The sequence below is a fragment of the Rhopalosiphum maidis genome, chromosome 3 (genome assembly GCF_003676215.2).
Source record: "Rhopalosiphum maidis isolate BTI-1 chromosome 3, ASM367621v3, whole genome shotgun sequence".
NCBI lineage: Eukaryota > Metazoa > Arthropoda > Insecta > Hemiptera > Aphididae > Rhopalosiphum > Rhopalosiphum maidis.
Window position 1 is genome coordinate 8,105,293 of NC_040879.1, and position 16,914 is coordinate 8,122,206.

The 16,914-nt window shown below is 27.4% G+C and overlaps 1 protein-coding gene across 1 annotated transcript in view; it reads right to left on the reverse strand.

Moving 5' to 3' along the window:
• Positions 1-16,914, reverse strand: part of LOC113560244 (putative fatty acyl-CoA reductase CG5065) — a 44,618-nt gene that overhangs the window by 662 nt on the left and 27,042 nt on the right. Inside the window, exons 3-6 of the mRNA XM_026966011.1 lie at positions 13,763-14,017; positions 7,863-8,118; positions 6,411-6,603; positions 1,687-1,926 (exon numbers count right to left, since the gene is read on the reverse strand). Coding sequence (XP_026821812.1) covers positions 1,687-1,926; positions 6,411-6,603; positions 7,863-8,118; positions 13,763-14,017 — 944 coding nt within the window. The remainder of the gene's footprint in view (positions 1-1,686; positions 1,927-6,410; positions 6,604-7,862; positions 8,119-13,762; positions 14,018-16,914) is intronic.

Genomic DNA, 16,914 nt, shown 5'->3' on the forward strand with positions numbered 1-16,914 from the left:
TTCACCAACACAAAGTAAATTAATTGTAATTTATCACAATACTATGAGCAAGGTATATTGGTATCTTAGGTTTATTGCTTACCCATGTTGCAAACTAATCACTGATAGCAAGGTTTGGGCCAAAAGAAATATAGTTAACCGATGATTAAAGCTTGTAAAAGTATAGTTTGAAATTCAAAAATGTCTATAAATATATTTATCAATACTAAAATATTAAGAAGACAGATTATTGATGTTAAAATTAATACAATTTGACTGATGAAAATTCTAATCGGTGAAATTATTCATACTCCATGTCAGTCAATCTTAATTGAAAATTTAAATATTATTTATGATTAATTTTATGATTTATAGAATATTATTATATTAATAAATTAATGAATGTTTATGTATTTATTCAATTGTATATATTTTAAATTATAACTGATATTATATTATTAAGGGGACGACTATAGGCAATTTTTTATACAAGCAAAATATAATATTATGTTCGTTGAGTTTGCCGTGTAAACAAATATTAGACATTAGTATTTATATATATATAATATTATATAGCTACGAAGGGAATAAACATAAAGTATAGATAATTATGAGGATTATGCACTTGTCGGAGTATAGTGTATATTTTAATTGTCAAATTACTTTTGGAGCACCAAATCTGACAGCATACGGATGTTAATAATTGTTTTAACCACAGAATATTCTGTGTTTTAACTGTGTTTCGTGTGATATTATGCGTTGGACGATAAACAATTAGAAAACGGTTTTCAATTCTCTACAAAGTCTCGTAACGAAACATTGTTAACAAACTATTAAAATTGTAGGTATATTTTAAATGTCTAATATTGGTAAGTACCTATACGGTTATACTATTGGCATAAAGTAATACGATTATAACATAATACTATTATGATCGGCAGTGGTAACTCAGAGATGGCTATTAACTAGTTAGAAAGTCACAATTTTGTTAACTTACTTTCTAACTAGTTATTTTTCAGTTTAACGGAAACCAAACACATCCCGGGATAAAATAAATAATTACGTTAAATTTTGTATCTATTTTTTTTTTTTGCGCCCCTTGTAATTTGCTCTTTGTTCAGTTTTTTGTTTCGATTATTACTATTGTATAGTAAACTAGTACTAGCTGATTCTGATTTGGATTTTGAAAAGAATACATTAAAGTAGTGTAATTTTGTATAATAATATATCGACAGTGTGCAGGTCATCAGATTTATTAATAACTATAGGCGTCTATAGCATACATTTATGTCGGCAATATGTTCAAAAATTTTAAAATTTCGATACGTACAAACGAAGAGTACTTTTAGTTCCAATAACATCTAGGTACTCGATGTTCAAATTTATCTCGATAACGAATAAAAATATAAATGAATCATGGAATTTTTTCAGCTATATTCAATAATATAGGCTGACATATGGTGTTTTTCACACGAAACGATTCATCTTTTGACTTCAAATTTATAACACGACGACACGGTTGACTAATTCGACGACGACCTTCACACCCGACACTTTCAGCAGTACTGCTGAACGGGTACCTACCCACGTTTTCCTACCCTCTTTTTCGCTTCGATCGTGAAAAAACGCCCAAATTTCCAAAGTCTTGTCGTAAGACCTGCGTAAGTGGCAGTTGATCAAGCACTAGTCACACGATATAACACTCACATGGGCTTGGAACCGGTGAGCCGGAGCACGATGTCCAGCACAAACGCGGGCACGAAGTGAAACAGGATCTCGCACAGCCTGTGCACCATGCGGTTGGTGCGGAACGAGAAGCCCGGATACCACTGCAAGTACTTGGACGGCGCGGTCAGCGAGTGGTACTGGCACAGGTTGCCCAGTTCCTCCCAGCGGAGCGGGTTCAAAGCTCCGGATGTGCAGTTGTACACCCGGACGGCGTTTTGCCTGAAACACGAACATGCGATTAATTGTCGTATATTACATGTTTATATTATATTTTATTATATAATTATCGGCCCAAACTATATTTCGTTATGTTATTATTCCCATATTACACAATACACTGTTAGCAACTATTAATTTGCTATAATTTTATTAATTTTATTTTTTTTAAATTATTGTAAGGGCCAGGGACACTGCGTGCCCTTCGCTGGTCACACTGTACCCCGGGCCCAATGACTCGGCATAGCAGCTTTTAGTTTTTGTTTTGACCGCTGTCTCCGTAAAAGACACCGTCACCGCTAAGACCGCCGAATAAACGATGTTTGTTAATGTTTTACACCGCTTTATTAAATTGTTTAATAAGTAATAATAAACATTCTATATTCTAACAACACTATGTATATGTCAAGTAACTCAACGAGTTGGCACGTAAAAATATACTAATCGAAAATTGAAAATCAAAATTTCACGAAATCCTTTTTTTTATAGGTACAAACCTATGCAGTGATAAAAAAGCACCACGAAAATGTCAAACCTCAAGCTATCATAGTTTTGGCTGCACGTCGGTTATGAATCAATCAGTTAGAACTTTTTTTTTTTTATATTATATTGGTCCAGATTGTAAGAGGACGTCTCACAGTCAATTTTTGATGAGTAAGTACATTGTTAATTAGTAGTAAAATAATAAAATTATAGCTGATATGGTTAGATAAAATAATTAAGCCATAAAGTATACTTAACATTACGAAGTAGATGGTCATAAATGGTATATGCCCTAGAAAGGTTGTGAACTTTAATTTTTATAATAAGTTTTTTAACTTTACAATCAATATAACAACTTAATAGCTGTCCGTGTTAGGGAAATATTTTAATGCATTTTCTATAGTAATTTCGTAATATGCATCAAAAGCAATGAAAACCTATAAGTTAATATGAATTTCATAATATAATTTAAATATTATATTTTATATTAATTAAATACTATTTTTTTCATTCAAATTGCCTATATTAGACCCCTTAAAAAACCTTTTCAGAAATGTCAATTATAAACATAAATTAAAAAAATGATTGTATAATTCCAGCTTTGCATACAGTTTTAAAAATGTTTTAATAAAACTGGTGTACGGCCATGATTTAGAAACCTCTTGATAGAAAAAGTAAATTATTATTCTACGATTAATCAATAGAATCAATTGATAACAGTAAAAATGTGTATAATACGGGTTTCTAATGCAATATTTAGATGTATAATTCTATAATGTTCTCATAGATTATGAAATATGAAAAATCATTATTCACAAAATCATAAAATGTAGGTAAATAATTTAACTTTTCACTGACTAATTAAAAATATTAGATACCAAGACTACCTCTAATACTATAGATATTTGTTTTAACCATAGGAGTACCAAAATATATTTCTTCTAGCATTTTATAACTTTTTTTTATAACGTATGACGTGAAAACTAGTATCTAAAAAAAGCAAATATTTTTATAAATTCAAAAATATTAATACATCATACTCGTATTCCACTTTAATGGAAGTAAAAATTTTTTAATGTTTCGTTGTCATTCTCATGGAGCGTTTAAAAATTGATAAAAAATATATTTGCATTAAAAAAATCTGGGATCTTATTTCTACGTCTTTAGCGAATGTAAATATTATATAATTAATTTTTGTAACGATATCACTCCCTTCCCACTTTTATTACTCCTCTTATGTGTCTTTAACGTGAATGGTATTATATTATAATAAATTGTTATCTATCAGTTAATATTAATCTATTATAAATATAAGTTGCACGTATAGCAGCTATGCAGTGATTTTATATACCATATATGATGGTACGAGGACGATGGTGATTTTGAAACACGGTCGCTAAAAGCACTTACAATGGATGGACGCTTCTAGAAAACACGATAAATATGTTATATTATATAATATTATATTACCGACGCCCATCTGCCGCGCTTTTATCGGAGAACAAAATATTGTTTGTATAATATCCTACTAATATATAAATGTACATTGTACAATGACAAGGGACCACCACAACTCACAGGGCATATGTTTGGGGACGCTCGTCGTAATCGAAACCATAGTATATAGACGTGTTGATTATAGCTAGGACCGACTTATAAGTACTTATTTACACATCTATTGTGATTTAAGATTTTGTGGGATGAAAATGAAAGCTGCATTCTGAGAGGCCGAAAAATTGCGTCATGCCTGTATAAACATTTTTATTAGAGAAAATTAAAATCATTGAGATAGTGAACATATATAATATTTAAATATATATGTGTGTGTGTGTGTGTTAGTGACTGTTTTCAATATAATATTTACATAGCAGATATAACGATATCTGCAGTAGTTTGTAGGCACATTATAATCAAGAAAAAGTAAATTAATAACATTTTTTTTACAATCCAGGCATAGGTAAGTATACTTACATGTAGACTAAATGCTAATTGATTATTTTTTAAACATGCAATTCCTGAAAAAAATTATCGACACGTAACACGTATTATAGAAGTAGGTATATCGGTACCAAGTGATTGGGTCAATTTGATTCGAACGATTCATTGTAACTCTCTTATTATAGTATGATGAAAATATATTTTTAAACTTTTAATAATTTTTTAATACAATATATTATGTGTCTACATTGCAAGGTGAATGCTAAAAACTAATTTGTAACTTGAAATAAAATGAAACTGATTTACGTTTTTATTTGAATTATATGTAGGAAATATCATGGAATTAAAACTAGGGAGGAAAAGTCTTCAGAAATAAAGGTATACAAAGAAAATGTATTTATTTAAACCATAACTATTGAATAAAATAAAGATGATGTTCAATCCCTTTTACTGGCTTTTACTGTACATCAATCCTAATATCAGTCAATATTATGAAACTTTTATTAAAATTTAATCTCAATAAATCTAGAATACTTGGATAATAATTAAAACTATGTTTTATTTTTTTAGAAATACTTAGTATTTTTTATTATTATTAGTTATATTCAGCGTTAGAATATATAAAAAATGTATAAAAACATTTTTCAATTTATTTTATCAAATTTCGTTAGAGTATAAGATATGTACACAAATTATGTAAAATTGTATTGACTTAAAATCAAAAAAAATCTAGTCATTTAATTATTAAACTAAAGTATTTGAATTTCGGTCCCATGCCATATTATTAATATTTATTATACATCCAGAATGTCAAATTTAATCCATAACTAATAATTGTTCTAACATGGATTGATAGCCGTAAATATATTGGTATTTTGAATATTTGATAACTACTTTTATTTTTACTTAATTATTAAAACTCATACTAAGAGTCTTAGGAGTCTAATTCTTTAATAACCTGAAGTATGACGGAGTCGTGCATTAATAGATTTTAGAATATTTCATCTAATATCAAATTAAGTGCTTAAAATATAAAAAAAGGAAGACTAATTAATAAGTGCTAGCAATTGACGATAAGTATTGTTAATTTGTGGTGAGTGTTTTAAATTTAAATTTTTCTTTTTTTCGTCCTTAACTCCCAACCATATACACATAAGGGGTCAACCATTCTTGTCCTACACCTCTATAGAGTTCTGTTCCCCACCTATTTTTTACTCATACCAACTATTTTTCGTGTTATTCTCTGTTCTGCTTATCTATCATCTCTACTTTTAGAAATTAAAAAAAAATATTTATAATAGGTATACGTCATAAGTGTATTTCATTTTTAAATTTGGTTATAATGGTAATTATCTACTTTATACTTGAATGAAAAATAATGCCATTTGAATTCTACAATTCACGAAAGTTCCAAGGCTATTGATTACTAATAATTAGCGCACTTACTAATTATTAATTACATAGTATGTTAAATATGTATGTTTGTACTCACCGACCTTTTTTTTAAATGTTTACTAGATAAACTATGACGTATGCATGTAAACACATTTAAAAATGAAAAAAATAGTTACACATATGACGTATAAATGCACTTTATTTTTAAATTTGATAATTACCTACTACGTACTTGAATAAAAAAATTATGCTACTTAAATTTTAAATTTTTCTAAAAGTTCCGATGCTGTTGATTAATAAGTAATTATTAATTACATAATATTTTAAATATGTATATAATATTATATACCAACTGACATTAAAAATATTAATTCGATAAACGTATTCAAATAAATATAGTAGAACTGCAGCGTAGCTATGAGAAGGGATAGATAACAGTCAAAAATGAGGTTACAACAAAAATTCTATTTAGATTGAAATATTTTTAAAATAGAATTTATTTATTTATTTTTTATGTAAATAGAAAAGAGTATTGAGCTTCGAATAAGAAACAAACAGTGTATAAAATTAACGCAGTGAATCAATTTTTTTCTAATTTTTGCTAAATCAATAATAATTAGTTTTCAATTATTAATGGTGTAAGCACTGTAAGCTTTTCATTTTGTTTTTACCTGTATGTGGCTGTGTGCCAGGCAGACGTTATTAGCGTATTTACTAGAATATCGACAGGTATGATGTCCACTCGGAGCTTCTGGTCGCACACGATGCTTCTAATCGTGCCCCGTCCTATCTCCATCATGATGCCCGTGATGCCACTCATGTTGTCTACCCATCCTTCGAACGGTTCTTTCCAAGCGGCAGTCACTTTGAACATAATTTTAACATAATACTGTCATTATTGTCACATAATATTGTCGCGGTATTCTTTAAACCGTCGTTTTGCAAAGGTTTTGATATCGGAAAATGGCAATTTTGATTTCTCTCGAAAAATTTAAATTAACAAATGTAAATACAATTTTATAAGTATTTTACAGGTGCCGTTATTGGTTATTGCGTACATTTTATAAATATTAAACAGTTCTGTTAAAAAATTATTTTGGCACAAATCAATACAGTTATTTGTATTATTTCTAAAGCGTTTTTAGTTAAAAATTAAAATAGACTTTTCATAACCAAAAATTAATAATATTATTTTATAGAAAATTATAAATCTGTTTTTGTATTATATATTTAGTACATCGAATTTAATTTTAAAAAAAGTCGTTTTTCTTTATTTAAAAAGTTATTATTTTTTCATTATAGCTAACATATTATTTTTAAAATGGTTAAGTCATAATTCCTAAAATAATATTGTCTTTAAAAGGTGAAATTCATGATTTATTCAATTAGGAACTTATAATAGAATAATGCTAGTAGATGCAAATCCGGAAAACACTATGGCTTATTTGTATTGAATAAACGCACCGTAGATGATGTGATTTGCATCAAATATATAGGACATTAAAGTACTTACATATTCGCTGTTCTCTGTGAGTGTGTTTTACATTAAAACTGCAAAGGTGAAATCACGTTCAATTAGTCGTACTTTAATATAACCGTTTATAAAAACTGCTATAACTATAGCAATCGAAACTCGAAAGTGATGTTGGGCGCTTGTGTACACAGGATAGTGTAGCTGATCATGCCATGGTCACCATGTGTGTCTTTAAAGGGTAGTCACTGGTCAAATGGAATGATAGTCTGGGCAGGGAGTTTGGTGATCGCTCATTTAGAGAATTTTTTTTTTATCCAAGTACTGTTTCGGTTATTTAGTAGTAAATTATATAACTTGTTTCTTTTTTTCTTAGTTTTTAGCTTAATTATTTAGTTATAATAATTACCACAAAAAATCTCCTGTATGGTATTGATGAATTAATTCATCATTATGTGTAAATCATAATGATTAAAAATAAAATTATCTAAAATTAAATGTATTTAAAAACATTAAGACTGTTGTTATCGTCGTACATTAACGATATTGTTGTGCATAATGTAAACAACCCTTTTTAAGATCACTCACTCCCCCCTCATTTAAAGGATGCCCCTAACATAGGTACTTATAACATAACATTATCTGTTCATACCTATACTGGGCCTGACGATTGCCGCTGGTATGTCATCCGCTTGTTCGGCGACTACCCATTCGGCCATAGCTTTGGTCATAGTGTACGTGTTCGGGTGGTTACCCTGCATCCGCCGACCCATCTCTCGCAGGTCATCCTCGGACATCTTCTGGCAGCAGTTGATTACGAACCCGGGATCTGCAGGTGGCTTGTACACTGACTCTTGGATCGTTGCCTTGTCCGCATTCGAGTACGCTGTCGACACATGGATCATAGCCTGCGAATACAATTATATTTGTAAGTCAGCAATATTTATTATAATTTATAAAAAATATTATATCATTATAATCAGCTCTATTGTTAAATTGTATTTTTTTTTGTGTATTCGTGCCGTGTCATTGGTATGCTATAATAGCACAGAAATTTCGCAGGAAAAGCTCGGGATGGAGGCGGTCTTTATTCGGTTGATTTGACTCAAAACGATAATACATTACCCGTCGTTATTGTCACATACGGATACACAAAGGTGGGCATTAACTAGGCAATTTAAAAGTTAAAGTTAAGTTAAAATGTTAATATTTTCAAACCAGTAGTCTCCCCGGAGGGTGGAACCTCGACTATTGTCATAGTATTAAATTTATCAAAGTTTATCGAAATTCAGATAAATATTTGGTATTTTATTGATGACGCGTCGAACACGTAGATAAAATACCGGTTGTCGATTTGTCATTAGCTTGATTAATTGATTGAAAAAAAACAATTAAAATTCATTAAATAGGTTGGCTAATCTTAATGTACATCGAGAAAATATGTATGTATACATCTATTATCTATGACTGGAATTCAAATTAGTGAGTAAATTATATTTTAGTTTTTGTATAAAAATATATTTAAATATTCATTGATTTAATAATTTATTGGTACAAACATTGAATAACCTAATCTAAACCGCTACAACTACTTGTGTTTGCAATAAAAAGGAATAATATGAGATGTATTTATAACAAAATAGTGGTTTATAATTAAAAAAAAATTAAAAGTTACGTAATTATTATACGTGTGACCTCTAGTGGTAACTAAACAAAAAAATGAATGAACTTCTTTGGGTTAAGTTAATATTTTCTTTATATTAACTAAAAATATTGTTTGCTATCTATTAACTTGTAGTCTAACGTTTTTAACGTTGATTTAACTTAACTTCCCCAAATCAATTATTTTCATAAACTTGTCCAACATTACGGATACATGTGATAGCTCTGGTACTGCAGACTGAGCATTTTGAACGAATGATGCGTGTTCAGAGTTAGTGCGTGTCTTATCTGTGTAGGTTTACTGCGTGATTTATTTGTGTATTTTGTGTAAAAATTAAATTTGTTTACTACCTGAATCGTTCTATTATCCGTTTACTATTCAAATAGAAAAATAATAAAAATTAATGATAGTTGAGTATTTTACCGATTTATGGTTACTGACAGCGAAAAGTTCACTGCATGCGTGATGATGTATTTACTGAGATTATATTACTTATATTATTAAAGACCGGGTTTATATGCATTTAAAATTTTAAAATATGCACTTAAAAAGTTTCAAATATGCACATAAAAAAGCATAAAATATGCAAAATAATTTTTGATTATTACAGCTAGGTATTTATTTATTGTAAAATTATAAAATTAAACATTAATGATGGAAAAAAATAAACTAAAATTTTTAATATTATTATATGATTTTGATGAAAAAATAGACAATTTATTTGTTATTGGAAAAACAATAAGTAACAATAATATGTCAATCCATTTTCTAAGTGATAGTAATTTTGAACTTTGACACTTGAGCATTGTAAAGTAACTAACACTAACAATTACAATAGGTTGACTATTGCCGAATGTAGGTACACTTCGAACTATAGTTATCAGTCTGACAGTCTCAGTTCTATAGTATTGACTATTTGACTAGAAATGTAAGCTTGAAAATTTTAGTTTTAATGTATTTTCTTAACTTAATTAATTGTTGAAGTTGTTAGATTTAAAATTGTTTCTATATTGTGAAATACTTTATTATTTCAAGTTTAATGTTTATTTATATCCAAATACTTTATATAATATTATTAATAAAAGAAAAAAAATGCACATTTATTACCGAGTTAAATATTATTATATATTAATAAAGGTATCTATAATATATATAATATATATTTAATGATTTGTATTTTGAATTTACTATATTATTATGTTCAATATAATAGCACCAAAATAATATTAAAATGGATATAAATGATAATGAAAGTACATACCTAGTTTAAAATGTAATTATGAATATATGAATAATAATATAATTATGAGTTATAACTATAACTATATAATATCAAAAGATTTATTTAGTAAGAAATTATATGATAAATTATAAAATTTTCATGTTTTTGAAAATGCAATGAATTAGGTACCTACCTACCTACCACCTAAGAAGTAATAATGATCTACGGAAACGTAATATTATATTTTTGAAAATATTTTAAATTTTTGTGCTGTGAACTAAATGTATAGATAATAATTGTATATAAAATTATAAAACTAAATTAAAACATTTAAATTTATTTGTAATATGCTAAAACATTCGTTTTTATTAAAAATATTCAAAAATAGGCTAAATAAAAATTTGTAATTTTATTTATTTATGTATGATTGATGTAAGTCCATTTACTGCATGTAATTATTTATAAAAATATGAACATGTATTATATGCAAAATCCGATCTTTAATTATTATTATTTAATTTATAATAGCATTGATTTAAAAGAATAACATCACACGTATTTGAAATATATATATATATAGCAAACACAGAGAATTTGTCTTCATCTGTTTTCAATTTTTCGTAGTTAGCTTTAATACTAGATTGAATTATTAACCTATTACTAAATTTAAAGATGAAAACATTATCCATATTTTCTCGAGGGTTTTTTTACAATATTTTAATTTTTGAGCAGAATGTGAATAAGTAATGTCGTTATGATATAAAATATATTTAAGATATTACATTTTAAAAATAATCATAACTCGCTTAAAAATTTAAATGTTGTATAAAACCCATGATAAAACACAGATAATGTTCTATTACCTATAAGTTAAATATAATAGGTCAATTCACTTCTTTTTGTTCTTTTTTTATACATATTATTAATGAAATAATGATTACTATAAAAAATTGGAACTACAAAATGATGAACACAATACATTTTGCTATGTTGTAAGTAACTATACGTTTATAAGCTGGAGGCAAGTCAAGCGGATGGCTTCCTTTTAGTTCGAAATAAATGGTAAGTAAGACTATATGATGAGCATTTTATTAGTGAAAAAAAAAACAGTTGTTAGGGCTGTTCTAAGTTTCTAACACCCACACCGCAACGTCATTTATAGGTACTTTATAAACATGCGATTGTAAATGTATGATGCGTTTATTATACTGCAACATTAACTTTCTGGGCTATGTGAAATCCACATAAGAGATACTTATCAAAATATGAGAGAATTGTTGTTACTCATATACATTTTAAAGATTAGGTTGAGAATTCTCTGCACGAAAAGTTGCTGTTATATACAAAATCATTCTAAGACTATTTTCGATTCTAAACAGACGTTTCTACTCCCACCCCCTTCATTACAGACTCGTAATACTGTCACTGTGTTCCAAGTTTAAACATTTTTTAACCGATTGTAAATAATGATTTGTCGAATAATACTTTAGCGGTAGTTATCAAAACCGCACTGCACTTTTGAATATACAAAAACATATGACATCGTTCAATTCCACACTGGTGTAACAACGTGACGCTTTTCTCAAAACAAGCAATCTAAATAATCTAATAATCTTTCATTATATGACAGCCATAACAATTTAATAACTATCGTTTTATTGTTTTTATTTTATTTATTTTACCATTATAATATTTAATATATTACTATAAAGTGTACATCACTCAGTTTATCTCATACCTACACAATATTGAATATATTAATAATATAGCCATATAATTGTACATAATATGTTAAACGCTTTTTATATCATCTATACTGCCCTAGTGGCGTATTTATTGTGGGAAGGGGTTTCCATTAACAGGGAATTGATTATATTTTTATATATTTTCTTGAACTAACGCAGGAAAAAAATACTAAACCTATTGATGTTATTGAAATATACGTGGAGTTAATTATTCAGAAAAATAAAATAAAATCAAAAAAATAATATTTTAAATTTAATATTTTGTGTCTTCCAATTGAATATTGATATAAATTCAAAGTAGAAAATATCAAATAATAGGTATCTAATCCATAACCAAGTTGATTTTACGTTTTTTAAATAATAATTATTTTTAAAAGCTCATGTGAGCGGTGAGCAACGGGACGCATAAATCATACTCAAAAATTTACTCAGTATAATATTATATTAACACAAGTTACTGAATTAGTACGAAAAAAAAATATTTTACATTTTTATGCAGAATGTATTAAGCGGGTACAGCTGAGAGTTCTTTAAATATGTGGAAAAAACCGAAAAAGTTGAAACTTATATATAATCACAAAAAATAACTCGTTTTAAATATATGATCGATGATATTTACTTACCTACATCTATTGTAAAGGCAATATGAATACCGATTATGGGACCTAGTGGTACCAAGAGTACTCAATTTCCAATGTAGGGACAAAATGAAACAAGGTTTCGAAACCCATTTATAGCATAAAGGTACTAGGTTATTTTCTTTTAAAAAAAAAAAGAAATGAGAAAGAAAGGGTATGAAATTATGTAAAAAAAAAACTTTAAAAAGAAATGTTAAGTGTTGAATTTAGGGTATTACAATATTCTACAATATTTAGTGTTTATATTATGCGTTGGGTAAACAAGTAGGTTATTTTATTTATATCATAATGTAAAATACTAATATGAAAATAAAAGTTGCAAACTTCATTTTTAAGACCAAATTAATTTATATAACATTCAGTTTATCATAAATTTTCTCCCTATCACCATGCAAAGCCCGTAATGTCTTAACTCTGCGCAAAGTACTTTTTTACAGTAAATATTATTGGTAGAAATTAAATACAGACAGATAATAATATATTTATACATATTGTATAAAACGTTTAACTTCAGCAAAAAATTCATATTATTTTAATAATTTTATGTAGTGTAATGTTATGTTATCTTTATCACAAACCCTGTAGTCAAGTATTAATAACTATAATGGTAATATTGAATATAAACAATAACCGACAAAGCAGTTATGTCGTCTTAATAAAGTAATAATGAATCGGGTGCGATTATAAAATTGTGGTTTTACAAACGTTTTTAAAAATCATTGGTGGGGATAGACTTTTAAATCATAAGCAAACGACCGTTTGATTGCAACCATTACTGATATAAAATTATAATATTACACATTATATTATTAGATTGATACCCAAGTTAAAAAGTTTCTTGCTTTCAAAGTTTGATACTAATCAGTTATTAAGAAGAGTTTGTTTTAATTAATACATAAATGTCATGCATATTATTTAGTATTTGAATTATTTTCTTAACTCAACTTTAACTTCATTTATTTTATTATTTTATTTTCCTGCACAGGCTTGAAACAATCGCAATATTTTTCAATTGTCCCGATTAGGTTAATCTACAATTTTAACTACTAAAGGAATATTTTTTTTGTTTGTATAATGATTATGAAAATTTCTTTATTTTATTCTACTGATTTTTAATTTAGACAATAATCATAATCTGTATTTTCCCGACTAAATTAAATATTCAATACCTGGGGATTTCGTAAGAGATAGCGTTTTTTTTTTATGAATTTCCAGATAATTTTTCCCATTAATTTGTAATTTATGTGGAAAAAATAGCTCCAAAGTCCTCTTCCGGGTACGTACCTTTAATTTTGGCATCGACCGGCAAAGGTCTACGACACGTTGCGTGCCCAACGTGTTGAGTGTGACGGCGGTGCGGAGGGTTTCGTTAAACTTGACTGTGGCTGCTGAGTGGAAGACTATTGTCACGTCGGAACACAGCCTTTGCCTGTCCTCGGCGCTCAGACCCAGGTCGGGGTCGGATACGTCACCGTTGATGCACACTACTTTCTCGAATACTTTTTCCGCGTCATCTGTGGACCGAATGCGATCGAATACCTGCGCAAGAAAAACCACTCGTTCCATAAATAGTAAATACAATTATATTAAGTATATTATTTTAAAATCATAAAAATATATTCAAAACTAAGGATATTTTCTAAAATTATATTTAATACATTAAAAAGTAATCACCCGAGGTACCTATTCTGAATATTTTTAAATTGTTCATAAAACTATTTTTTAATGGCCATAAAAATGTGTTCTAATGTATATAAATCTAGTGTTCGAAGGCTTTTACTCATTGTGTAATATTATTGATTATTTAACAATAGATTTCAAATCTCGACAAAATTCGTCAAAATTACAAAAATCTGCAAATAATTTTGTAGTTAGAAATTTTATAAAATGTTTAATTTTTACAGTTACGCATCGAAAATTTTTCATATTTTTCATAGATAGTTTATACTGTAACAAAAATTTAAAAAAATATATACTTCAACGTTGTTAATTATACACATTCTAAGTTCAAATTTGAACGAAATTATATTTTATTTAAACGAAGAATAACGTTTTTAATTATTTTTTTGTAATTTAAAAATATTATTCGTAGTTATTTGAGACTTTTAATGTATACTATTATATTTTATAAGTATAATGACATTTTCAAATATTATGTTGACAGCTAAAATTAATTTAACCTAACGTATAACTCGGTATTGATTTTATAGTATATTATAATATTGTATTATTAAATTAATATAATATTATTAATTCATTGCTAATACTAAAATAAATAATTATAATAGCAACATAAATACATCGTATTAAAATAGATTTAGTAATATAGACTGACCGTCTTCGCTAAGATTCATTTTTATATGTAACGATTTATCATTAAATTCAAATTAATGTATATAAATATTATAGCGTCTTACTCCTCAATGACGAAATTCATTCGACACCTACCACATAGCAAAGCGGTTACCCACTTCCCCCTTTTTTATTACCTATTAATTACTATATTATATTCTTTTTTATTAAATTGTAATTTTAATAATAATGTCGAAAAATTATATTATTGATAGATAGAAATATCAAGTATTCTCAATGTATTCTATACTTTAAAAATTACTTTAATTTTATTTTTAAAATACTTCATGTACTTCAAATTTTATGTCATGTTAAATTATAAAAACCTAGGTACTGTATTCCTACAAAGAAGCATGTAAGGAAAAAAGTCTAAAATAATTTTATAGCTAGGATAATATGCTCAAAGGTTTCATGTTTTTTTTACTGATGCTACTGTGGAATATCATAATATGCCAATATAATATAACAGTCGATAAAAATGTTTCGAGTTTTCGATTAAAATCTATGAAAAGTCGATTTAAAGGTTTCGTACTTTGTTTTTCATATATATTATATATATATGCATCCACTCAGGATAGACCCAGAACGAATATAGAGGAAAGGGTATTAATTTTAATCTGTACCTACACAAAAATGTATATTGTAGGTGTGCATGTATTTTTAAATATTATATAAGTATTAAATGCGCTACTTGCGTTTACTTATGTATGCAGTATAAAATATTTGTATAATATATTATACTTAATAAAAAAAGAATAAGAAACATAATATATTAAAATATAACAAATACGATTATCGTCATAATTTAAAATTTCTCTTAAGACACTATAATGGAAACGCAGTTGCCCGTCCGGTCACCCTAAATACAACAAGCCAAGGACTTTGCACACCCAAAAAGTATTCGATTTCTCTCATACTTATTTTCAACTTGTAACAATGTTTGTAATATATTGATCACAACATGTTTTGAATTTTGTCTTAAGTAGTTGATGTCGCTGTCGTGTAGGTGTAGTTTGGTGTGCTGCATGACAGAGTTATTTTATGATCCGAGTAGGGGTCTTTCTACGAACGTTATGAACTTTACTTAACTTTCCGCAAACGTGCGTCTGACACCGATCATCAATATTTATATAATGAACATTAAATATAGTCAAGACCCGTGATCTCGAGACCACATGACGTAGTAATAATTCTAATAACATATAATGCCTACCTACTTATTTATTATTTTACGCCGAAATTATGAAAAAAGAGCGAACGATATCTATATCGAACAAATTTCCCCATATCGATATAATACATATTGATGATATTGATAGCGATATTATAATTATTAACTAAATTATAGATAGCTTATATTTTATATATTTATTTATATTTTGACAACAAATAAATTTTATTTTATTATTATATTTCTATTTCTATTTCTATTTTATAGAAATAATATAATATAATATATAACTCTATTTTGTAATATTATACCAACACAATAAAAATAATAATAAAATAGAAATAAAATTATAAAATATAAACGATATTTGGCATATTTACTATATAAAATAAGAAGGTTAAGCAATTTTTTTTTTATCATTATGAATTATTATTATTAATTCTAAAATCACCAATAAATTTACTTACGTTAATACGACATTGGTATTTGATATATTATGTGATACGATATTGATACTAAAAGAAATATATTTCTGCATCGCTTTAATAATATTGCCCACTTGATTATCACAGCAAACTATTTCACATCAGATATTCATTTTAGATCAACATAATATATATATAGTATTCGTCGATGTATGATACAACTTGTATTTAATGGGCATTTTACACACCCTCCATATATTCACCATAATAATAGTTCGTCAATCCGTCTACAGCCTGGGAAATACCAAAATTACAGTACATACTGCTATTTGGGACATATAATGTACATTAAACAGAATAACAAGGATACGATCGGATTACGTGCACTATACTGTCCTATTAAGCCATAGGCGGTCCCTTTTACCACGCTTCTGTTTTGTCGGTGGAAAGTTGTGAGTCTGAAAAACTATAACTTGAAAATATCTATA